This window comes from Prionailurus viverrinus, chromosome B1 (genome assembly GCF_022837055.1).
Source record: "Prionailurus viverrinus isolate Anna chromosome B1, UM_Priviv_1.0, whole genome shotgun sequence".
In the NCBI taxonomy this organism is placed as follows: Eukaryota; Metazoa; Chordata; class Mammalia; order Carnivora; family Felidae; genus Prionailurus; species Prionailurus viverrinus.
The window spans coordinates 69,138,772-69,165,877 of NC_062564.1; the positions used below are offsets into that span (position 1 = coordinate 69,138,772).

The 27,106-nt window shown below is 38.7% G+C and overlaps 1 protein-coding gene across 1 annotated transcript in view; it reads left to right on the plus strand.

Annotated features, from left to right (window-relative positions):
- The first annotated feature begins 5,136 nt into the window (after nt 1-5,136).
- The window catches only part of CB1H4orf45 (chromosome B1 C4orf45 homolog), a 99,379-nt gene continuing 77,409 nt past the window's right edge, over nt 5,137-27,106 (plus strand). The window contains exon 1 of the mRNA XM_047856477.1: nt 5,137-5,287. Coding sequence (XP_047712433.1) covers nt 5,224-5,287 — 64 coding nt within the window. The 5' untranslated portion in view covers nt 5,137-5,223. The remainder of the gene's footprint in view (nt 5,288-27,106) is intronic.

Consider the following 27,106-nt stretch of genomic DNA (forward strand, 5'->3'; position numbering starts at 1 on the left):
GTCATTAAAATGCAAAGCTCGATGCTTCCCCAAATGCTAGAACAAGGTATTTTTGCAGGGCCACAGCACAGGCCTCTGCAGTTGTACTGTTGAAGTGGTTAAATTGGCGAAGCCAGACAATAGCCAGAATTTCACTTGTGCCGAGCAGCAAAGCCTGTTTGTTTCATTAGAGGAAGCTGCTACTGATTCATAAACAATAGGGATTTTCTCTAATAGAAGTGCATCTGGTGGCCACAGGAGATCATCTTTCAACCCCTATAATGAGTTCAAAAACTGTCATAACATTTTATGATGATTTGGGCTTAATTGTAACTGTTGTATTAGCCTGTTGTGTAGCATATAGAAATCCACACCTAGTTAATACTTTTATTTATTGGCCTTGGTTTCCTTTTTCTTTTATTTATCCTGTCTTCTTTTGTGGTATTACTACTACTCACTACTCACCCAAGCTGGCAAACTGGGGTCATCCTGACTCCTTACAATCTCTACTCGACACATTCCCAAATGTGTCTCTTCTCCGTTCCTATCACCTCTGCCTTGGCTCAGGCTCTCATCTTTTCTTTCCTGAACCAATTCAACAGCCACCAGCTGGGGACTCCCGTCCACAGGCTTTTCTGCTCAAGCTCATTCTCCACACAATCGAGCATCTTCTATTTAAACCCAAGACCAGGCTCTACCATTAAAAACCTTTCAGGGGTCTTCCTTGTGCACGGTCCCCTTTGTCCCCATCTCAGTCAGGACCTCCAGCAGCAGTGAACTTGAATTTTGGCTGTTTCTCCCACCTCAGCCTTCTGCTCAAGCTATCCCTTTTGTCCTAATGTCCTCTCTGCCCACCCCGTCCTCCATTCCCCCATTCCTTACCTAGATGCTCACCATTCTTTGAAATGCAGTTCAGATGTCACTTCCTCCAGGAAGCCCTGTCTCACCACATGTGAGCCCTCACCTTCTGTCCCAGGCTTTGGCAGGTGATCTTCCTCTCTTGCTCATTAGTACACTAGCAGCTTTCTTCAGAAAAGCAAAAATACTCTCAGGATTTCTTTCAGTTAGCAAAAACAGGTACTATTGTAGGTCTTTTGTAAAAGCAAATGTGAACTAACATGAACTTTCAGAAACCAGGGAGACTCTTCCCTTTATGCCATTTCAGATTACAAAAGGTTCCATAGAGGGGCATCTGGGTGGCTCGGTCCATTAAGTGACCAACTCTAGATTTCTGCTCAGGTCATGATCTCATGGTTCATGGGATTGAGCCCCATGTCAGGCTCTGCACTAACAGTGCAGAGCCTGGTAGAAATTCTCTCTCTCCACCCCTCTCTCTGCCTCTCCTCTGCTTGTGCTCTCACTCACTCTCAAATAAATAAATAAATAAATAAATAAATAAATAAATAAATAAATAAATACTAAAAAAAAAGGTTTCTATAGGACTGCTCTGCCTTTGGATATTAAGGAAACCTGTGTTTACTAAACATATTACTGTAATAATCATTGACCTTACTACATTTTATCATAACTCTCTGTTGATGTGTCCGTTGTCCTCCTATAGAATGTTAACTCATGCTGTTAGAAGTAGGATAGAAAAAGGTCAACAGGCAGATAGTAAAATACACAAGAGACATGACCAGAAGGGTCATAGAAAATAATGCAAATGACTCTCAAACATATGAAAAGGTGTTCAATCTTGATAATAATGAGAGAAATATAAATTACTATGTCACCGTTACTTATCTGTCATAAATCCAAAAGTCTGACAACGTACTCTGTGTGTGAGGCTATATGGAATAGGCATTCTCACACATTGCTGTTGGAATACAAATGGGTACAATCATTACGGGGGGGGCATTTGGCAATATCAAACAAATTTATATATGCTTTTATCCCTTGGTCACACTTCTAAGAATATATCCCAAAGGTGTTCTGCAAAATATATGAGAAGATGTATGTAGAGAGCTATACTCTGTAGCACTTTTTATAACAACAAAATATTGGAAACAGCCCATATAACAATAGAAGACTGGTTGGATAAATTATGGTAAATATATACAATAGAGTATTTTGAGGCTGTCCAAAAATGAGAAATATCTTTATATAATTCCATAAAGTAATTGCCAGATGTGTTCAGTGACAAAAGCAAGGTGGAAAACGTGTTCAGTCGACTACCGTTTTTCTGAGAAAGGGGAGGACAGTATATATTTACTTATAGTTTTTAAAATTTTTCCTAGGGCACCTGGGAGGCTCAGTTGGTTAAGTGCCCAACTCAATTTCGGCTCAGGTCATGATCTCATGATTCATGAGATTGAGCCACATGTAGGGTTCTGTGCTGACAGCATGAAGCCTGCTTGGGATTCTCTCTCTCCCTCTCTCCCTGCCCTTCCCCACCTCTTGCTAGCATGCACAAGTTCTCTCTCTCAAAACAAACAAACAAACAAACAAACAACTGTTTTTCTGTAAGGAAAAGGAAATAACGGGATGGAGATGACAAGAATAAAAGCTAGACATTTGTAAATATTTCTTATTTTAAGGATTTCACTTTGGAACCAGGAAAATATTTTACTTAATTGTAAAATACTTTTTTTAAAAAAACCCTAACATGAAACAAAACAAATGAACCTAAGTATGTACTGAGTTGGTGAAATAATTTCACAGAAAACCAATTTTCCTCCTCTATTTTCCCTTCCCTCCAGCCCTTTGCCATCAGAATTGGGAACCCTGAGCCCAGGACAGATGTGAAGTTTGTAATAGCTTCTTTTGTTTTTTTTAATGTGTATTTCCTTATTTTGAGAGAAAGTGAGCCTGGGAGGGGCAGGGTGGGGGGTAGAAAGAATCCCAAGCAGGCTTCATGCTGTCAGCACAGAGCCTGGCTCAGGGCTTGATGTCATGAACTGTGAAATCATGACCTAAGCAGAAATCAAGGGTCAGATACTTAACCGACTGAGCCACCCAGGTGCCCCCATTTGTAACAGTTTCTAAGACGAAGGGGAAGACTGTATTTCCCTTCATGGGTTAATGGGAGGTCATCAGCCCAAAGGCAAGATCTCCTTTATTTTCTGCTCATTTTACTAAGGAATTACTTTTCCTCATCCAGCTTCTTCCTTCCTTTCTCTTCCCAGCACCACAAAACCCATGAGCCCAAGGAGCAGGTTCCTATCTTCCACTAGTAGGTTTCCAATACAGACAGCTTGGAAAATGATAGGTCTAAAGACACATAGGGAATTTTCTGAGAGAAGCTTTCAGCTAGGGATAGAGAGCCCTGGCTGTTATAACCAGAACTAGGCAACTTAAGAAAAAGTAGAAAACTTCTGGAACTGCAGAGGGCCACTATAGAGGGCACAAAGATGCAGCGCAGGTCAGGATCAAAGAAAATGACACCAAAGAAGATCAGTAGCAAAACAAACACTGACTCTTGTTGCCTACACAAGGGAAACAGGATCATTTTCTGTTTAGAAGGGTTGAGCGGTTACAATGAGGGGCATTCCTGTATAACATATACGTACACCTATGCTGTCTGGTCCTCACACATCAGGTTCTCTGGAAGTTGGCGGGGGGGGGGGGGGGGGGGTGTCGGGCAAGATTGTTCTTTGGGACCTACACCTGTGAACAGAAGGAGATAGAAACATGATTGGGCAGAGGGAGAAGTTGAACTGTGATGAGGGCTCAACAAATTTTAGTCCATCACGTAAAAAAATTGTTTTGTGGCAGACAGCAGTGATTGGCTATTATACTCCCACCTCACGTAGTCACCTGACACAGGCTGCCCAGGAAAGGGCTCAACTCCCAACAGAAGGGGCAGTTGTCTGAAGCTAAAGCAAACCCTGAAGGAGCTGTCAGCTGGAGACTGTCTGCTGACAGCATTTCCTGCAACTAGAAAACAAGCCCTTCCTTGAAGGGGAATCTGGGTGGCACATCTCTCTGCCTACCATGCTACCAAACCTCTTCATAGTTCATAAAGACTCGTTGTACTTTTTAAAAAATTTTTTAAGTTTATTTATTCATTTGGAGAGAGAAAGAGCACAAGCAGGTAAGTGGCAGAGAGAAGGAGAGACAGAATCCCGAGCAGGCTCTATGCCATCAGTGCAGAACCTGACGTGGGGCTTGAACTCACAAACTGTGAGATCGTGACCTAAGCCAAGATCAAGAGTCAGACACTTAACCAACTGCACCACCCAAGTGCTCCAAGACTCTTTATATTTTAATTTTTTTCGAAGACAAACAAAAGGTACTACATTTAGTAAAGAACCTCATATATTTAGTGTTGAATTTGAAATTATCATTAGAATTTCTATTCCACGGATGGTCAACATTATATTTCTGGGCAGGCTGAAATTAGCTGTTCATTCACTTATTCACCCCACAAACGTTTATTAAGTATCAGTTGCATCGAAGTGTCTGGAAATTGAAAGATGAATAAAGACGCTTTTCCCATGAACTCTTGGGAATTAGATTCTAGTGGGGTGGCAGATAATTAAATAGACAGGACAAATGGTAAGAGTTTAAAAGACAGGTATAAGCAATACGCTATAGAAGTTTAAGGGTCATGAAGGAGAAAATACTCAGCTATGTCTGCAGGCATCCTCCTGGGAGAGGACAGGTGGCTTCTGGCTCTCAGATGACAAGAAATATTTGCATAGGAACATTATAGGAAGAATGAATTGTATGTGTAAAGACTCATAAGAATGAAAGAGCATCACATGTTATGGGAACCGTAAATACACTGATATGACCAAGGCACATATTGTAAGTATCGGAATTGGGGCTGGGAAGATACATAGACATAGATACAGATATCATTGTTCATTCATTAATATAATTTTATATTGTAATTTATCTAGCCAGTGTTTCTGAAATACGCTTAATCATAATTTGTGGTTTTTGCCTATTGTTTTGTTTGCAATAACACCCCTCTGCAGGACATTCTTTGGGAAATATTGAATGAGGTCTTGATTGAGCCTGCCAGGTTATCTGTGACATAAGTCTATTCTAGACCTAGTACCTGAACAGGTCTGTTCTGACTTGATACTGACAGATTTAAAAAATATATTATTAGCTACAGTTTCTAGGAATGTTATGACGGTATCCATCTCTCCTTGGATACTGGAATACAGAACTTTGTTAGAAGGAACACCATATCTCCCTGTCGTAAAGAGTCCTTAACAACCACCCAGTTTGTGGCAGAGACAGGGAGAACAGAGACGGCAGTCTTTGACTCTTTCTGGGGCTAAAACCTGAGCCATGGCATCTGTATCATTTCGAGAGCCAGTATCTTCCACAGTGGGAAAACGGATGATTGTTACAGGTAGAGTTTTTGTGTATGCTTTCACAAGGAAGTTCACAAGGGATTTCACAAGAAATTTCACAAGGGATAAATTCTTTGTCCCTCACCTCTATGATGCTCAGATATGATACTCATGTAATGGATGGAAGAATGAAATAATCACATACGTTTATTTTATACAATGCTGCTACTCTTACGCACACAGTGTGGGCATCAACACCATGCAGCCATCAACAGATCGGCGACATCCCAGTTTTCACTATACCTAAGCTAACTTTCACAAAGGAACGTTTTTATATCACAAAGTTTATGTTTCTTTAATGGGAACGACTTTGATGTTAACAAAAAGTATACGTTTGATCAAATTTTAATTATTACTGATTTAACCTTTTTGCATTTTTAGAACACAAAATGGTTAATAAGCATTTTGGCAAAATGCACATTAAACCCCAGAACAATTGTTGGCTTGCATTTTCCTTCAACTTGCTTTAAATGATTTGAATGGTGTTTCTGTGTGGAATTACAATAACATGTAATTAAATAGAATACTGTATGACTAATTGTGATAAGTCTGCAAGAAATAAACTAAATTTTATCTTATTTCCTTCATAATTTGAAGTCATGAGCATATTTTATAAGCTTCTCCCCTTGCCTATCTATGAAGTTCCACTTGAATCATGGGAAAGCTGGCCCCACCTATTTGCCATCCATGTACGATTCCAGTATACATGTATACAAGTATCAGCACTGGAAACCTGTACCCCATGAGAACAAACTTTATCAACTAGAGTACAATGCCTCCTTGCAGTACCTCTTGCCTTTAGACTTAAAGACTCTAGTCATTTCCAAAGTTACTTAGGTGAACATCTTTTCCCCCCATCCCCTTCGGTTAGACTCTCTTGTCACAGTCTGAATTCCTTCCTGGAACCCCCCTACTTCTTAAATTATTTTTTAAAAAATTTGTATGCATCAAAATTTGCTCTTTGTGCTGTAAAGCCTATTGACAAATTCATAAGGCCATGTACCCACCATCAGAGTACCATACAGAATAGTTTGACCCCTCTAACAATCACTTGAACTTCACCTATTCATTTCTTCATTTGCTCTCCCCGAGCTCCTAGCAACCATTGATCTTTTCACTGTGTCTATAGTTTTGCCTTTTCCTGAATGTCATAGAGCTGGAATCATACAGCATCTAGCCTTGTCAGATTGGCTTCTTTCACTTGCCAATATGCGTTAAGCTTCCTTCATGACTTTTCATGGCTTGATGGTTCATTTCTTTTTAGAAATATTCCATCATATGGGTATCTCATCATTTATCTATTCAGCTATTGAAGGACACCTCGGTTGCTTTCAGTTTTTAGCAACTCTGAAAAAAAGTCTCTACAAACATTTGTGTGCTGGCCCAAGTGTGGATATGTTTTCAAATCAGTCTGGTAAATACCTAGGAATATGATTGCTGAGTCGTATGATAAGTCTGTGAGTAGCTTTGTAAGAAACTGCCAAACTGTCTTCCCAGGCAGCTGTGTCGTTTGCATTTCCACCAGCAATGGGTGAGCATGCCTGTTGCTGTGGCATCCTTGCTAGCATTTGGTTTTGTTTATTTGTTTTGTTTTGTTTTTTACTTTAAGCCATTCTAATAGGTATGTAGTGACATCTCACTGCTGTTTTCATTCAAAATTCCTTAATGACTAATGTTTATGGACTTGTTTGCCATCTGTATATCTTCCTTGGTGAGATGTCTGTTCATGTTGGCCTATTTTGTAATTGGGTGTTTTGTTTTCTTATCGTTGAGTTTTAAAGTTCTGTATATATTTTGGATACAAGTCCTCTATCAGATAAGTGTTTTGCAAATGTGCAAATGTCTTCTTCCCAATCTGTGACTTGTCTTTTCATTTTCTTAGCACAGTCTTTTTCATATAGAGGAATTTTGGGGGTTTTTTAAATGTTTATTTTTGAGAGAGAAAGAGAGACAGAGTGTGAATGGGGAAGGTGCAGAGAGAGAGGGAGACACAGAATTCGAAGCAGGCTCCAGGCTCTGAGCTGTCAGCACAGAGCTCGACGCGGAGCTTGAACTCACAAACCACAAGATCATGACCTGAGCTGAAGTCAGACACTAAACTGACTAAGCCACCCAGGCGCCCCCTCATGGATTACACTTCTGATGTTGTATCTAAAAACTCTTCACCAAACCCAAGATCACCTAGATTTTTCTTCTCTTTTTTTTTTTTTCTAAAAATGTTATCCTTACATGTTTTCAGTTAGATCAATGATTTGTTTTGAGGTGATTTTTCTGTTTCTTAAACTTTTCATTGAACATCAGCCAATAAATTTCCTCTTTTCCTTAAGCCAGTTTGGGTTAGGTTTTCTGTCACTTGCAACTGTTTTTCTTCACTGATAACTTAAAATTTCTTCTAATTTATGTCAGTGTATACTTAGTGTCATGTATTTACATAGTTCCAAGTTGTCATCTTCGAGAGATTTCAGTATATTGATATAGAATAATTAACTTCACATTTTCCTGTATTTTATATTTAATTTCCAGATTTTCACTGTTATAATAAAGCTGCATGAATATTTTACATAAATTATTTTTCTCTTTCTGTTATTTTCTTGTGGTATATTTACAAAGAATGGAATTAGCAGGTGAGAGATAAAGGAAGACTCCATCATTCTACAAGATGATTCAGTGTGTATTTACTTAGTGTACTTTGACTGGTTACCTAATTTGACCACTCCATCAACTTTTATATTTCTATCAAATTTTAATATTTGTCTTTCAAAATATATTTGTGAAACTAATTTTTTTAAGTTTACATATTTAGAGGGAGAGAGACCGCTCGCACAAGCAAGGGTGGGGCAGAGAGAGAGGGAGAGAGAGCATCCCAAGCAGGCTTCAGTGTACTGACAGCACAGAGCCAGACATGGGGTTCCATCTCACAATCCATGAGATCATGACCTGAGCCGAAATTGAGAGTCAGTCACTGAACTGACTGAGCCATCCGGGTGCCCCAAAACTAAATTTTTAGCATAATGCTCTGAAATTAAATTTAACAAATGTAAACTGAATCCCTATTCAATCTTAAAAACTTGTCCAGGAGGGGTGCCTGGCTGGCTTAGTCAGAAAAAGAAGCATTTGGAACTCTTGATCTAAGGGTCATGAGTTTGAGCCCCATGTTGGGCCCAGAGATTACTAAAAAAAATTAACAAATAAAATAAATAATTTGGGGCTCCTGGCTGGTTTGGTTTGTGGAGGTTGTGACTCTTGATCTTGGGGTTGTGAGTTCTAGCCCCATGTGGGGTGTGGAGATTGCTTAAAAATAAAATCTTAAAAAAAAAAAATAAGTAAATAAAAATAAAAACTTGCCCAGGAACTTTGGAGTTTACAAAAATGAACGTGAATAAGATGTTCTTTTTCTTCTAGAAGCTTATAATCTGTTACTATGTTTAAAATATTACAGGTTATGCTGTTATCCTATTTGTATAATGTAAATACCCATCATAGCATAGTGTGGTATTAAAAAGAAACACAAATCTAATTCCAAAGCCTTAAGAAATAATGTAAAAGATGTAGAAAAGGAGGAAAATTATATTACACTGCACCCCACAAACTAAACCATACATTTTGTTTTGTTTTTCTTGTTCATTTCTTTTCTTTTTAAAGATCATAATTAGCATAAATTACCTCCTACATTATAGGTGGATTTAGAATGTATTTAGTTTGCGTTTAATAAAGGGATAGAGAATCTCTTTGAAAAAAATGCCAGTGAGTTCAACTTTTAAACTTTAAAAAAAGGTTGACATGTAACTGTTAAAAACAAAACAGGCTCAAAATGGAGTTACTCATGCTAAGCCTCACCTTACAAAACTGAGACTTGGCTCAAACAGCATAGGCTCTCTCAGAAATGGGTCTTACTTACACCAGCCCATGAGGCTAGCCTGATCAGCACTAGTTAGATAATCTGCCTGATAGATGCCTGCAATCCCCTAAAGGAAAGTAACCCTGTAATAACCAATCCGCTTTTTGCCTAGTATAATTTCCTTGTTCTTGCTCCCCTGCCTATAAAAGTCTTTTGTTTTGCACAGCTCCTGGAGCTCCTTTCCATCTGCTAGACTGGTTCAAGACAGTTCATGAATCACTGAGCAAAGCCAATAAGATCTTTAACATTTGCTCCATTGAATTTTGTTTTGTACTAACACATACTCCAGAAAGTACACTAATCCAGTATTCAGCTTGATAACATTTTATGAAGTGAACACTGTGCCTATGTATTTACTTCTTACATCAAGATAGCCAACATTTTCATCACCCTAAAAAGTTGCTTAATGATCTTTCCCAGTCAATCCCCCCAAAGTCAAACAATGTTCTGCCTTCAATAATCCATATGTTTTTGATAACTGTGAGTTTAATCTGATAGGGCAAATTAATTACTTACACTTTTAAGACATTTTGTTTGTGGGCTTATTCTACCATAAAGGATTCACTAGCAGGGGTGCCTGGGTGGCTCAGTCGGTTGAATGTCCGATTCAGCTCGGGTCATGATCTCACGGTTCATGAGTTCGAGCCCCGCATCGGGCTCTGTGCTGACAGCTCAGAGCCTGAAGCCTGCTTCCGATTCTGTGTCTCCCTCTTTCTCTGTCCCTCTCCCCCCATGCTCTGTCTCTTTCTGTCAAAAATAAATAAACATTAAAAAATGTTTAAAAAAAAGGATTCATTAACAATTTGTTAAGTTCTAAGACATAGTGAGGAGATTTGTAAAGGTGTGATTTTTGCATTACAGAGATCTTATATGAAAACTAATATCACAAACAAAATTATGAAGAGATTTTAAAAATATCTTAGAGCATGGTTATATATCTTTAAAACATCTGTTTACAAAATAACAGGTTGCCCGGTTCTAGGTCCTATGAGGTTTTAAAATTTAATTACATTTATTTAAAAATACATTCTTTAAATTGAAGACAACACAAACAAATGGAAAGATAATCCATGCTTGTGGACTGGAAGAACAAATATTGCTAAACTGTCCATATCCAAAGAAAGCTATAGATTTGATAAAATCTCTATCAAAATACCAACAGCATTTTTTCATAGAACTAGAACAAATAATCTTAAAATGTGTATGGACACAAAAGACACTGAATAGTCAAAGCAATCTTGAAAATGAAGAACAAAACTGGATGTATCAAAATCCTAGATTTCAAGGTATACTACAAAGCTGTAGCAATCAAAACAGTATGGTACTGGTACAAAAACAGACACATAGATGAATGGAACAGAATAGAGAGCCCAGAACTAAACCCGTGATTATATAGTCAAATCATCTTTGATAAAGGAGGCAATAATGGGCAATGGTAAAAGGACAGTCTCTTCAACAAATGGTGTTGGGAAAATTGGATAGGTCCATGCAAAATAAGGAAACTGGGCCACTTTCTTATACCATACACAAAATGGATTAAGGACATGAAGCCATAAAAATCATAGAAGAGACACAGGCAATAATCTTTCTGACATCAGACATAGCAACATTTTTCTAGCTATGTCTCCTGAGGCAAAAGAAACAAAAGCAAAAATAAACTGTTGGAACTATAACAAAGTAAAAAACTTCTGCACAGTCAAAGGAAACAATCAACAAAACTAAAAGAAAACCTACTGAGGGTGCCTGAGTGGCTCAGTCATTAAGCATCTGACTTCAAGTCAGGTCATGATCTCATGGTTCATGGGTTTGAGTCCCACATCGGATGAGCATGAGACCCACTTCAGGTAAAACACAAGCCCTGCTTCAGGTGAGCCCTGCTTCTCTCTCTTTCTCTTTCTCTCTCCCCCTCATAGGAATCTCTCTCTCTTTGCCCCTTGCTCACTTGCACCCTCTCTCCTTCTCTCAAAAGAAGAAGAAGAAGAAGAAGAAGAAGAAGAAGAAGAAGAAGAAGAAAAGAAAAGTGTACTGAATCAGAGAAGATATTTGCAAATGACATATCCAAAAAAAGGTTAATATCCAAAATACATAAAGAACATATACAACTCAACACCAAAATCATGATGATGATGATGATGATCATCATCATCATCATCTTCTTCATCATTATTTACTTAAAAGTGGGCAGAAGACATGAACAGACATTTCTCCAAAGAAGACATACAGATGGCCAACAGACACATGAAAAGATGCTCAACATCACTCATGTTGAAATGCAAATCAAAAGTACAATGAGCTATCATGTCATATCTTTCAGAATGGCTAAAATCACAAGAAACATAAGAAACAAGAAGTGTTGGTGAGGATGTGGAGAAAAAGGAACCCTTGTGCACTGTTGGTGGGAATGCAAACCAGTGCAGCCATTGTGGAAAATAGTATGGGGGTTCCTCAAAAATTTTAAATGGAACTACCCTATGATCCAGTCATCACAATACAATTTGCTCAAAGAATATGAAAACACTAGTTTAAAATGACATATGTGCCCCTATGTTTATTGCAGCATTATTTACAATAGCCAAATTATGGAAGCGGCCCAATGTCCATCAATAAATGAATGGATAAAGAAGATGTGGTACACACACACACACACACACACACACACACACACACTCACACAGAGCAATATTGCTCAGCCATAAAAAAGAATGAAATCTTGCCATTTGCAACATCATAGATGGATCGAGAGAGTATATAATGCTAAGTAAAATAAGTCAGTTAGAGGGGCGCCTGGGTGGCTCAGATCATGATCTCGCGGTCCATGAGTTCAAGCCCGGTGTTGGGCTCTGTGTTGACAGCTCAGAGCCTGGAGCCTGTTTCAGATTGTGTGTCTCCCTCTCTCTGACCCTCCCCTGTTTATGCTCTGTCTCTCCCTGTCTCAAAAATAAATAAAACGTTAAAAAAAATAAGTCAGAGAAAAATAAATATCATATGATTTCACTCATATGTGGAATTTAAGAAATAAAACAAACAGGAGACAAAGCAAGAATTTCCCTCTTTCTTTTTTTCTTTCTTTCTTTCTTTCTTTCTTTCTTTCTTTCTTTCTTTCTTGCTTTCTTTCTTTCTTTGTAATTTTATTCTTTAAATTTATATCCAAATCAGTTAGCATATAGTGCAACAGTGATTTCAGGAGTAGATTCCTTAATGCTCCTTACCCATTTAGCCCATCCCCCCCTCCCATATCCCCTCCAGTAACCAAGAAACAGATTCTTAACTACGGAGAACAAACAGATGGTTACCAGAGGGGAGGTGGGTGGGAGATGGGTGAAGTAGGTGATGGGGATTACGAGTTCATTTATCACAATGAGCACTGAGTAATGTATAGAATTGTTGAATCACTATATCGTGCACCTGAAATAATATAACACTGTGTGTTAACTATACCGGAATTAAAATTCAAAAAAAGAAAAGAAAAGAAATACATTCTTTCATTCAAACTTTTTCATGAATTCCCACTTGGTCCAAATTAAAGAGATAGATGGAATAATTAATATGGGTTATTAAATTAAAAAGGCAGCATAAAAAATGATCTAATTTAACCTATCATTTTTCAGATGGAAATACTGAGGTTCAGAGAACTAAGTGGGTTGCTTAAGGTCGCACAGCCTTGATCAGAAGAATAGAAGTGTTCACTTGCCCCCTATTTATATGGCACATTTATGTGCATTATATCCAGATTACTGACTGAATAAAAAATTGATGTATTTAGTCAAATATCGTATACCTACTAGAAAATCTGCTCCTGTAAATCAGGAATATTGTAGAATCCTACCATATAAAGGAATGATCACAGCATGGGAGTTCTGTTAGAAATATATTAGAATTGGAAATACTCTCAAGGAAATGGCCAAAACCCAATATGATGAATGAAACTATAAGTGGTAGAAGTACATAAATGTGTATGTAATTTTGAAAAGCACTGCTCCATTAGCCTGGGTTTCAGACCCATTTATTCATCTCATTTTTTGCCCTGGGAAACTGTCACACTAATAGTTATGTCTCAAATTCAATTACTTTAAAAATAGAAAATGACTCTTCACACTGAACTGCCACCAGTTTCCTACTTGAAGAGAGAATAAAATTGTCCTACAGCAAATTCACCTGATGCCTTATCACTATAATTCATGAAGCAAATATTTTACATTTTTGAAAACTCATTCATGACAAACGCTTATACATTTTAATGGTACTGACACATTCGGTTGGCTAATCTGCGTTTTATTCTGTAGACACAATATATGATTTGCCGGAATCAAAATTGATCTCTAAGGGACAGCAGTTCCAAATCCATCCTAACTTGCTGGTCATCTAAATCATCACTGATGTAATTTGTGAGAAAACAAAAACAAAAATAAAAACAAAGAAATCCAAAACGTTAATTACTGCTTTCACTTTGAAAAGCAGGACAAGCTTTGTCTCATATTCTGCTTTTTGTTTGTTTGTTATTTTGGGTTGTTTTGAAGAACAATAAACACTTTTATTATATGAACCCAAATGGGAAGGAGTAGGATTTATTTGCCTTTCTAGGCTTTCATTTAATTTTCCAAAGTTGATCCTTTGTAGGTTACATTAATATCATTAAAAAAAATTTTTTTTAATGTTTATTTATTTTTGAGAGAGAGAGACAGAGACAGAGTGTGAGGAGGGGAGGAGCAGAGAGAGAGGGAGACCCAGAATCTGAGGCAGGCTCCAGGCTCGTAGTAGTCGGCACAGAGCCTGATGTGGGGCTTGAAATCATGGGCCGTGAGATCATGACCTGAGCCAAAGTCGGACACTTAACTGACTGAGCCACCCAGGCGCCCCATAATATCATTTCTTTAAATCAGGGACGAATGCTCAGGATGAAGCAAGAAAAGTTTTTTGTTGTTGGGTCAGGGTTTGAAAAAATGGATGTTTCTGTTAAAGCTTAGCTGATTGTTCACTGTAAGCTGGGCACCATGCTACCTACTAGGAAATGGATACACATGAACCTCTTGTTTCAAGAGGCAAAGACTAGCAAACTGAGACTTCATCGTGGCTTTTTTTCTTAACCTAACTTTAAGGATAATTGTACCTATTTTCAAAGGCTTGTTAGGATGATTTAGTGGAATGAAAGTGGCCTTTATATAACATGAATTCAATTAACTTTTTAAACTTTTTTTTCTTAAGAAGCTATTTAAAAAAAAGCTATCTTTTTCTTGAGAAGATGAGTAGAGGAGGGAGGGACTGGGGAGAGGACACAAGAATCCCTCTAAAATCTCCTTTTGTCTTAAGAAGCCAGCCAAGTACACTCTATTTCCCAAAGTCTGAAGCCATAAGCAGGTTTGTAATGGGTATAAAGAGAAATAATTTAAGATTATCTAAATCGGTGGTTTTAAAACGTTACATATGAATCACCTGGCGAGTCTTGTGAAAATGCAAAGTTCTGGGCTGGGCATTTCTACCCAGCTCTCAGGTGAGGCCCATGCTGCTGGGCCAGGGACCACACTGAGTAACACGGATCTAAACTTTTCTGGCTCTACCACTTACTTACTGTTGTACTTTGACCATGTATTTACCACTCTGTGCCTCAGTTATACCATCTGTAAGAGGGAAATAATAATACCTACTTTGTGGGGTTGCTGAGAGTTTTAAGTGAGTTAATGCATATCGAGTACTTAGAACAGTGCCTAGCATGTGGTAAGCTCCTATATGTGTTACAACTGTCCACTGATACAGATCACTAGCAATGTAACAAAACTGCTTGCTACTGTGCCCAGAAGATGAAGTTCTTTATGACACTAATTAGAGCTCTCACAAAATATATTTTTTAACCTGCTGACTGTTTGCCTTTTGGATTTTCTTATAGATCTGGTCTAAATCATACTAAAGGAGACAAGTGCCATTAAAAAGATGTTATGGTGGGGGTGCCTGGGTGGCTCAGTCGGTTAAGCGTCCAACTTCAGCTCAGGTCATGATCTCGTGGTTTGTGAGGTCGGGCTTTGTGCTGACAGCTCAGAGCCTGGAGCCTGTTTCAGATTCTGTCTCCCTCTCTCTCTGCCCCTCCCCCGTTCACGCTCTGTCTGTCAATAACAAACGTTAAAAAAAAAAATTATATATATATAAAAAAAAGATGTGGTGGTGGAATGGCAAATTTTGAAATACTACATAGAAACCTCATTATTTTATGTAATCTTGGTTGGTGAAAACTATATGTCATTCTATACAGTCAGAAAGGGTAGAAAGATCTCCTTAGGGTGCACTGGGTGGATCGTCTTTTCCTACAGGCAACCCGCTTTGACTGTGTAGCTGGAGTCCACTTCTCTTTCCTTCCTCCCTCTCCTGCAAGAGGAGGGGTAATGCATGCTGAAATCCGGCAAGGAAGCACTTTACCCTGACACCTGCTGTGTACAATCCTAGTCCATTTCATTCACAGCAAGTGATAAAGGATAAAGTGCCTCACTGTCTTGCTAACCCCAGTTGCCAGCAATTATCTCCGAAAAGGTAGGACCTTTCCAAGCGCCAATTAAAAGGCGCCTTTGACCACAGACATCATCTTTTAGAAAAATACACTCTAGGGGAAACTCTGAGGCAGATAGAAGATGATCCATGCCTTTAAGAATAACAGTACTGAAAGAGACCTTAAATCATTTATTTGGCCAAATCATTTATTTGGGACAGCTACTTTCTAAAATAAAAGAAATAATTTCTGAAAAACTACACAATTGCAGGAGGGGTAGAATTGAAGGAGAGGGTCCAAGGTCAGGGATGGAGACTCAATTCCCTGGCACTTGAATTTCTCACATCTCAACTAGACACAATTGAGTACATAAAATTTTGAGCAAGTGACTCCAACATAAGGAAGTTTCAAGGACAACTTCTGCCAAAATGGGTTTTCCTGTAGTCTCTTCATCAAAAGGGATCACAAGCGATCATTTAAGGGGAAGAAATGAGCAGACTGATTGCTCCTGTTCTGTATTAAGTGTTGAACTAGTCAGACATTATAAGGAGTCCTACTATTTCATTTCAAGCAGAGTGTGATCAGGACTGAGTGTCTCTGTCTGTAGAGGACCTGGGACAGCCTCAGGAAATCTTCTGGTGCAGGAAAGGAGACCCAATTTACTTCTAAGCCTCATTCTTGACAGTCAAATGAATTGCCTTGGGAGTGGAGGTTGGGGGACCTGAGGGCAGAGCTAGGAACCCCAAGTGGCCAGAACATCTAGTGTAGTCCCTCCCAAGTGTACTAAACAATGATCAAAACTTACATATGCAAAATTAGGGGAGGGAGGTGGCTACTGAAGGAAAAAGAGACACAGTGTGTCATGAAAAGTGAGTCAAATACAGTTTCTGGGTTCTTTGTCGTATTCTACCACCAGTAATACTAAGGTATCCCTGAGGGGACTCTGAACTAACCACAATCCCAAATCTAGGGCACTGATTCTCAAAATGTAATATGCCTAAGAACCACTTATGGAGACTTTTAAGAATGCAGAATACCCAAACTTCTGAGATTTTCCGGGGCTCTGCATGTTAAACACACCAAGAGTCCATGATACAGGTGGTCCATGTGACTGGAAAATGCAGTAGACTCTAGGGTGATAGGCCTGTTACGTGTTCTGCTCCTGGAAGCTCGCATATGCTCCAATTCTATTCCTCCGTAAGGTCTAACTTGCCCTTAGTCAGAAGAAGATCAGAAGCTGGCTGATCTTGGCTCACTACCATTGATTTTTACAAGTAATTTAAAAGCCCACAATTAACAAAATAAAAGGATGGGAACATTTGTATAATTTGAATCAGTGTGCCTCATATCATTCTGCAAATGATTATATAAGAACAAAATATGCTTTCCAGCCCAATGAATTATGGCACGGATGACAGGGTAATCAAGAATCTAAGTATTCAAAAAAAACAACAACAAAAAAAAAATTAAAAAAAAAAAGAATCTAAGTATTCAAAACTTACGTAAACAAAGCTATCTAAAGTTAAGGGAAGATTAGTGAATAAAGGCTGATAGCAACTGGGTTACATAAATTCTTTGTTCATAGCAAGGAAATAATACCTCCCACATCTCCTTATTTTAGAGATTTCCAGACTCTTTCGAACTTCAGTCTACAAGCTAACCAGCTATCGCCACCCTCTTGGCACACAATGGAAACAGAACAAAGTAGACATGCTAGTCGTGTGGGCTAAATAAAGATTTAAAACAACAACAACAACAACAACAACAACAACAACAACAACAACATATGATTCTACAGTCCTAGGAACGGATGTGGTAAATCTCATTCATTTCCTTTTCTGAGGACTGTGCAGCCACTTAGAATATAGGATCCAGTGCTAACCCACACTCCCCTCCATCACTGCCCCTCACAGTGTGTGCGTGTGCCCATGTGCACACACTGGCTCACACGTGCACCCTTGGACATGTGAAAGTGCCCTGCAGAATGTTGGCTCCTCTTGTCTGCAGGGATTAAACAAAACAAAACAAAACAACAACAACAAAAACCTATCAATTCTAGGTCTCAGGAATACTTTTTTTCCTCAAACCAGGTGTCTTAGACCCTTGAAATGGGCCCCCCAAATAAATGATTGCTTATCATTGACCTTGGCATATAATCACCCAGAAAATAAAGATTGAAATGAGCTTGCAATAAATCTCCAATACTGTGATAATTCTACCTCTGCTTCTGAGGGAGGGGAGGTGCTATGGAAATATTGCCTGTATGTATGGATTGTTGTAAGGACTATAAAGTAGGAAGTTATTTACATTAGTCCCTATATTGGTCAACAACCTCATTAATCATTGCTTCATAAATAATTTCCCATTGCTACTCACCCAGAACACTCTGAGGCACAAATAGCAGCATAGAGAAGCAGCTCATTCACAAATTGAAAGCCTCAGCCTTCATGAATTTGGGTTTGAGGATCACAGTCTTTCGGGTCCACAGCACCTTGAAATGGCTTTCTCCAATTGGCAGTCACAATTTTAATGGCTTGAAAGATTATTTTGGAAAACTGTGATACTTATTTGCAACATCCAGATTTGATTTGATTTGATTTGATTTGATTTGATTTTTTTAACGTTTATTTATTTTTGAGACAGAGAGAGACAGAGCATGAACAGGGGAGGGGCAGAGAGAGAGGAAGACACAGAATCTGAAACGGGCTCCAGGCTCTGAGCTGTCAGCACAGAGCCTGACGCGGGGCTCGAACTCAGGGACTGTGAGATCATGACCTGAGCTGAAGTCGGACGCTTAACTGACTGAGCCACCCAGGCGCCCCCAGATTTTATTTTAAATAAAACTGTCTCTTGGGGTACCTGGGTGGCTCAGTCGGTTAAGCGTCTGAGGCTCAGACCATGATCTCATGATAGTGAGATGGAGCCTGCCTGAGATTCTCTCTCCCTCTCCCTCTGCCCCTCCCCCACTTGCACGAACGCACGCATACACTGGCTCTCTCTTTCTCTCTCTTAAAAAGAAATCAGACTGTCTTAAAAATTATCTCCAAATTTGGATGGGAGTTTGTGCAGTCATTTTTGTGTGATGATGTAACAGACAAAAACTGTACAGTAAATGTTTACTTCACCACTGTGAATCACCTAAAATAATGACAAAGTGCCTCAGTTTTGAAGTTGAAAACATACATTTGGAGCTGAGGTCGTGCCCAGAGGAAAATTATGTATTGCACAAAAAGTCAGGACCATTTATTAAAGTAGAGAGTCACAGAAAGTGGGAGAGTGTCATCCCACAGATAAATGGAAAGGAAATGACATCCCACCCTACCTGGCCCAAAGACAGAGCTTCCACTATCAGGGCTACTTCAATCTCCTGTCGCCTGCCTTTTCACATCTCAACTAGTCACAATGGAGTAGATAAAATTTTGAGCTAGTGCTCTAATATAAGGCAGCTTCAAAGATAACTTCTGCCATAATGGTGATTCCTGTGGTCTGTTCATCAAAAAGGATCACAAGGATTTGGATCCTCTACTGTCTCCTACCTTCACCAAATTACTGATATGCCTTTAACCTCTGTGTCTACTCCCTCCCCCAATCTCTCCTTATTTTTTTCTCTTCTACAATTACAGAGACAAAGAAGAATGAGGAGCAAAAAAAACTGCGCATAGATAATCACAAACCATAGTTGGTCTTTGTTTACATTTTTTTTAAACAGCTACCAAAGGATATTTAGGGAATCTTGATTAGGGCTTTGAAATTCAGCTCCGGTACAGAGTTGATTTACTGTCTGCCTACCTCCAGCCCGCAAATCCAGCAGGCCAGACGGCTGGTGGCACCTCCTTGTACATTCCCTTTACCTTTTCTCTGGCTTTAGTTGCTCCTGTTGTCCGGATGGAGACCATCTTCTTCCGGCCACATCAGCATTCTATCCTAGGATGACCAATTGTCCTAATTTACCCCCAAGGGAGGGTTTTCCCAGAACACTGAATTTTCAGTGCTAAAACTCTGGCCAACTTCCCCGACTGCGACACACCTACTTCAACTTCAGATAGAACTCATTATTTGAATTCTGCACAATGCAAGTAAGGGAAGTGTTCGACGTCAGGGTACTAAGCAAGAGTTCCCTCATATACAGGCCATTACTAACTTTCTCCCTTGCAATCAGAATAAGATGAGAAGGTTCAGGCTGTTTCACAGATACCACTATGTAGATGTCCAGTGGTGACCACACTACCACTAGATAGTCTAGACAGTCTGTCTGAATTACTCTCCTGAGCTGGTGGTAGTGGATGGACTATCCATGATGGGTATATCACAGTCTTTCTTGTGACACTGCCATTTTGGGCAGCTCCAGGTGGGGAACCAGGACTTCTGGGACTCACCTTTTTTTCTGGTTCCAGCTTCAAAGGATAGGGAGACGACAAAGTCTTCGCACCAGGGGCAGCCCGGAAGACCACCTTCTCAAAAAATCTGTAGAAGGAAGGGGTGCATGAGCTGATTCACAAATCCTTGAGAAGTATGCAGTCTAGGTTTCTTTTCTTTTCTTTTCTTTTCTTTTATCACACTATTCATAGCCACTAACTTACAGGTTTGACCAACTGTTCTACCCAGAGAGTCATTTTAGATACTGGTTTATCCCTAGACTGGGTCATTAATTATCTCAGCATAAGCAGACAATGCAGAGCAAACACATTGTTGTTCACTCTTTGAGTTCTTTGCCTAGAGTAGATGTGGGTGGAAAGGAGAGGAGTCCTCCACAGTACCTTCTTTCTCTCATCCAAAATTTTTCTAACACTACTTTCTCAATGACTTACATGATTTGTTCACTTATAGAGCACTGCTGAGAGCAACATCCAGGAACAGATTTCAGACCAAGCTTCCACCTGCTCCCTCTGATCTATACTCTATTGGCCCAGCCCCCTCCTCCCTTTAACTCCCTACAGAGCTCTCCAGTGTGGTGGTTAGTTATGTTCATGCTCTTTTGGAGGAGACAGAGATTTGCTTTTTAGCAGAAATGGAAACATAAAGATATTGCAGGTGCATTGTGGGAAGCAATGGCAGGGAACCACACAAGTTCAAAGGGAATGTATTTAAACTCCTCCTTCTTCTAGGGACCCAGCTGCTGCTCACCCAGTGTCTCCTTGTGGGGGGGTCAGGCTGTTGTAAAAAAATGAGAAATTGAGAGCACAACAGGACTTTCCACTTTAGCCTTTTTAACTGACAAATGGGCATGGCATAGCCAGGCTACAACCACAAGGGGTTACTAAAGACAAGATAGGAAGATACAACTGAGATGACAATTGGGAAAGCCTCCCTAAGAGAGAAGGAAAAGAAATTAAAAGAAAAAAAAAGAATTAATTCCCTCCTCTTTTTTGTTAACTAGAAGATTGGAAACTGGCGGGGGGGGGGGGGGGGGAGTATCTATAATTTTTAAATTGTTGCATTTTACACAATAATAACATGAAAAAGTACCACCTGATGGAGTAAAGGTAATGTTATTCTCTGATTTGTGAACACTGCAATCAGAACTGGGCTAAAGAGAGTCCTGCTAATTGGCCCATATTTATTGCTTTAATTGTTTCATCTGCTGTAAGAAGTAGCCAGTGTTTGAAGAAAACTATGAGGCTTTTTATATGAACCTATTCATGTCATAATGATCTGATTAATGGAGATTGGCAATGATGTTGGAAATCTGCTTTACATTCCATTTCTTTGACATAGCAGAAAACCTTAACAGATTCCCATCCTCGGATTTCATACGTATTTGACTGTATGCTTACATTTTTTTAAATTACAAATTGTTTCAAATTTGTGTGTTGACTTCATTAATCTATCCACGTCTTGCTCAAAAGCCACATTTTCCATGACTACCTCTCAATGATCATACCTTCTCTGAATTTCTTTTTCAACAAAAGGCAGCATCACCCAACTTTGGCCTAATTGTTCAGTGTGTAAGACTATATTCTTGGCCAGATTATAAGACCATGGAGAGCCAGACCAACCCTTATCATTTTGCCTCCTCCTCATTTATCAACATAACATTGCACATTTAGTAAACACTTAACTTTTTAATGGCTGTAAGCATTAATCAGTATAATTGCACACAGTTCCAGGTGTTTATCTTTGGTCAGCATTTTAATATATGTTATTTGCATATATATAGAAATTACAATGCGCAAAGCATTACAAAGACCTGAATTTCTTTGTTCCAGCTCTCTTCTAATAGGATAGACTGTTTCTCATTCCTTTGGGTCTAGCAAAACTTGAAAATTTTGAATCACAATATTTGCAAAGGCATTAAGATAGATACCCAGAAGCCACAACTGGAGTTTCTGGCTTTCGCTTTACAAAAGCAACTAAGTGATACTGAAAATTTTCATTTCTAAATGCTTTGCCATACTTAAAAAAAAAATTCTTAAAATTTTTTAAAAAATTTATTTATTTATTTTTGAGAGAGAGAACATGGGCAGGGAAGGAGCAGAGCGACAGAGAGAGAGAGAGAGAGAGAGAGAGAGAGAGAATCCCAAGCAGGCTCCACACTGTCATCGCAGAACCCAACATTTGTGCTCAAACTCACAAACTGTGAGATCATGACCTGAGCAGAAATTAAGATTCAGGACACTTAGCCAACTATGCCACACAGGTGCCCTTGGAAAAAAATTCTTAATAAATGAAAAACTATTAGCTGTATTTTAAAAGCGGACTTATTCCTGCAACATTGCAATACTATTTCAAAATAGTATTCACACTCAACTTAGACATTCACACCCAGCTGTTTTACATGAGGCATTGGATTTTTCCCTTTCTTCAACAAGGGAATCTTTGTATAACACGCATATCTCATATTTATTCATTTCTTCCACAGATATTTATTGCGTGCCAGGACCCAGGCATTCCCTGCATTTAGATATTGGTTGAGGAAGGGAAAAAGAGACCAAAGGCAAAACAAATCTGGGACTTCCCAATTCTGCTAGTTTATACTCAACTAACATCTAACAATATTGTTAAATTATTTACATTCTTGTAGGGCTGGAAGTCCCCAAACTGATTTTCCCGTAATTCAGTAAATATACAAGTTTATTACCATCACTATGATGACAATACATGAAAAAAAAATAAGTTGTAATTCATATAAAAATTTACGAGATTCTATGGAAAGGTAGATGTAGATGATGAAATACCCATCTTATACATTTGAAAAGATAATATAGTAAAAAACATAAAACAAAGAATTGAGACTATTTGCTGATAGGCTGATGGCACATCATAGCACCGTAGTGTGTGTGTGTGTGTGTGTGTGTGTGTGTGTGTGTGTGTGTGTTTAAATGTGTTTCAGGACAGGTCCACCGAGAGTGAGGGCCACTTGGGGTCACATACTAAATATGAATGGTTTAATCCAAGAGTGCTTTCCCCGTTTCTTAAAAAATTATGGTAAAACAAACATATATAAATGGTAGATTTAAAACTTTGAAACATAAAATGGAAAATACTAAAAAACGTACAATTCTGTACTATTAAGTACATTTACACTGTTGTGCAGCCATCACCATTATCCATCTTTGCAAGTTTTTCATCTTGCAAAATTGAAATTCTTTACCCATTAAACACTTAACTCTCCATTTCCCCCTCTCCAGTCCCTCACAGCCACCACTTTACTTTCTGTCTCAATGAATTAGGCTATTTTAATAATCTCATAAGTGGAATCATACAACACTTGTCTTTTTGTGACCGGTTTATTCCACTTGGTATAACGTCCTCAAGGTTATTCCATGTTGTAGCTTGTGTCACAATATCCTTCCTTTTTAAGCCTGAATACTATTACATTGTATGTTATTATGGACTGAATTGTCCCCCCACTCTCACCCCACTCCAAACCTATATGTTGAAGCTCCAGTCCCTAGTGTGACCTCATTTGGAGTCAGTTTCTTTATGGAGATAAATAAGGTCATAGGGTGGGGCTCTAATCCCCTAGAACTGCCATTCTAAGGGACATCAGAGTGCCTTTTCTATGATTGTTGAGTTCATAGGAGAACACAGAGAGAAGGGATCCATCTACAAACCAATGGGAGAGGTCTCACCAGAAACTAACCCTAAAGGCACCTTGGTTTTGGTCTTCCACCCTCCAGAACTGTGAGAAAATAAATTTTGTTTAAGCCATTGGTTTGTTAGGTCCGTAGTGTTTTGTTATGACAGCCCCGCAGACTAACATATATGTATATACCACACTTTTTATCCATCCGTCCATCCATCCATCCATGGATGCTTGGGTTGATTTACCTTTTGGCTACTGTGAATAATGTGGCTATGAACATGGGTGTACAAATACCTGTTCCAGTCCCTGCTTTCACTTCTTTCGGGTACATAGCCAGAGGTGGAGTTGTTCCATCATATTGTAATTCTATGTTTATTTTTTTGAGTAATCATCACATTATTTTCTCCAGCAGCTACACCATTTTACATCCCCCCCCCCACCTGCGTGCAAGGGTTCCAATTGCCTTATATCTCTCATTTTAAAAACATGTAAATAGGATATTTTAGTTACTGTGAGGAAGCTGTGATCACTCAGTAACTGTAGCCTTGGCACCATTGACCATTCATTTAAATGTGCAAAGTAATTTGCTTTCCTGTAAGCAGTGATGCAACAGTACACAAGGCCGCTTTTGAGGGGGAGATTCAAAATGAACAAAAATATTTAGTGCCGTGGTGTATCAGCATTACTTCAAAAGTTATTTCAAAATTCTGAGACGTTAGGTTAGCCAGGGTTATTCATGTTAAAAAAGAAAAAGTCTCCACCCCCTCCTCCTGACTGGTGTCAATGGAACCATATTTTCGAATCGTTCCTCTCTGGATAGTCTAAAGGTGCCAGATCAGATATCATCTCAGAGACCACCCCTTGAATGGAATTTTGGCGTTTGTGATTTGACGTTATTCGCTTTCACCTCCACATCTTACATAATCGTGTAGCTTATAAATAGAGTTTAGGAATATGTTTCTTCACATAGCCTGTAAACTCTAAGTGTTGATATTCTGTGCTAAATAGATTTAAAAAATCTTTCTTTATCATTATTTTTGATTTTTATAGATTTAAGGAGCCACTGGAGGAATAGTTTTCCATAAACATAAAAGCAATTCAAAGAAAATTACAAAAAAATAAATTCGTAGTAATGTTTTCAGTATAGTATCAATGCTCTCTAAGTACTTCAACTAATACAGGATTATGATTAGAGCTTTTAATTATTCTATATTGTTCTTAAACGGTCACCTTCTGCACACATCGAAGAATGGGGATATATATCAAATTTTTAAAGCATCTTAAGTGTTCCCTGGGAATTATTCACAACAATGGTGGTATTTTCATTTTTTAAGTTACTTTGGCAGAAATGCAGACTGAAATACAATTGGCAAATGAGAGTCAATATTGAACTGGTACTTCCCCTGGACAGTGTATTCCAGTTCCAAGTCTTGATGTTTAATAATTGATTGAGGGAGGAGAGTGGGAGGTAGCTCTGTTTTGCTCAACAGTTTTCTCAGGGATTTGAATGGAAAGAGGGCATGCTCTTAGGTTCACAGAAGGCATAAACCTGGGAGACAGAGAAAAAGGAAGAGAGAGAGTAAAATTGGATGCCAATTTGGGTTGTAAAAGATAGTATTTTAGAATTAGGAGCTGACACCAACAGGATTATAATTTAACAGGAATAAATATGAACCTTGCACTTAGGGTTAAAAATCAACAATACAAGTCAAGAATAGGTAACACATTGCATAATTGCTTGGTGTGGAGGTTGTGGCTGACAGTGAATTCAAGATGAGCCCAACTCAAGTTAACTAACTCAAGTGAGCATGGTGGCTGATAAAGCTGACACAATCACAGAGTTCTGTGTTCAACAAGCAAGCAGACTCTGCCCTGATTGGACCACATGGTAGCATTATCTCTGGTTATGAGTGCCACATTTTAAGGAAGATATTAATATACTGAAGAGCATCATGAGGCAGGATGGTGAAGAGTTTAAAAATCATATCACACAAAGAACACCCAAAAGAAGTAGGGAAGCCTGATTTGTAAAAGAAGCTAGTTGTGAGCCTTTCTTATATCTGACAGGCTGCCCAGTGAGAGAGAGAGATTATTAAATAAGATTCAGAATTTAGATGACTATTACAGGAAGGCAGATTTCAGTTCAATATATGGAAGAATAATTAGAGCTGTCCAAAAATAGAACATGTTCTGTGGCTGGAAATATTTTGGCTGTTGGATGAACACCAGCCTCAGGAGGCAACCTTACCTAGGGTACAAGGTTGTACCTGCTGACCTCTAGAGGCCGCGCCAATCCAAAGCCCCCCAGAACATGCGGGAAACATGTACCTCTCTGCCAAAACTGTGAATGCAATAACTAGGTTTAGGGCTGTATTAATGTGATTTCCAAAACCAACTGGCAACCCAAGTTGATTAATATATCCACTAATGCAACACGACATCTATTTATTTTAGCAGAGGAATTTTGCCCACGGTCTCTACCCCCGAAGCCACCAGAAATCACAACCAGTAGCACTTAATGACCCATTCTCAGAGCCTTTGAATAGCAGCTGAAACATGGAAATATTTGAAGATGAAATTACCTTTCTACTTTCCCATAAGAGTAGCAGCTTGGTATAGGGATTCCAGGAATATATGAGTTACCATTTCAGAGGCCATAATTAGATGCTTTTAAGAATCAAAACATCAACATTGTTAGTCATTAGTTAGCACATTAATTAATATATGTTAGAAGCTACTTAGCACTGTTGCTCCTTCAGAAACAACAGCAGTGGGATAAGGTAGTGAGTGGTTCTCAACTTCAATATGCATGAAAATCACTTGGAAGAATTGTTCAGACACAGGTTGTTAGGCCCCACCTTCAGGGTTTCTGTTTCAGGAGATATGAGGTAGGGCCCGAGATTTTGCATTTTTAGTAAGTTCTCAGGCGATGCTATGCTCTTTCCAACACTGTATCCAATGACATCACATTGGTAGTTTTAAATTGGCCATGGTGGGAATATTTACACGAGAGAAATTGGTAAATGTAAATGCTAAAATCATAACTTTTTCCTCTGAGAGTCAGTTGTTGAAACATTTACTGGTAAACCACTGCTACAGACTCAGAGCAGAAAGAAAATACTGAATGACCAAATGTCTAGTGCAACATTGCCCACATTAACTTCATTCATGGATTTAATGAATGTTTCTTGAGTCCTAGCTATGTAACCACAGCAATATTTTTTCAATTATAATGTGTTGAAAGAATTTAATAATGGAGTTAATGGAGTTAAGAAAATAAAGTGTACTATTGAGTTAAAGCGGATAATTAAGTATGCTTTCTTACTATATTATTTTCTGTAAAAAGTCAACATTTGACCCATTTCATAATTATGTGTTAAAATTATAACATGAAAATGAACATAGACCAGTGATCATTAAAT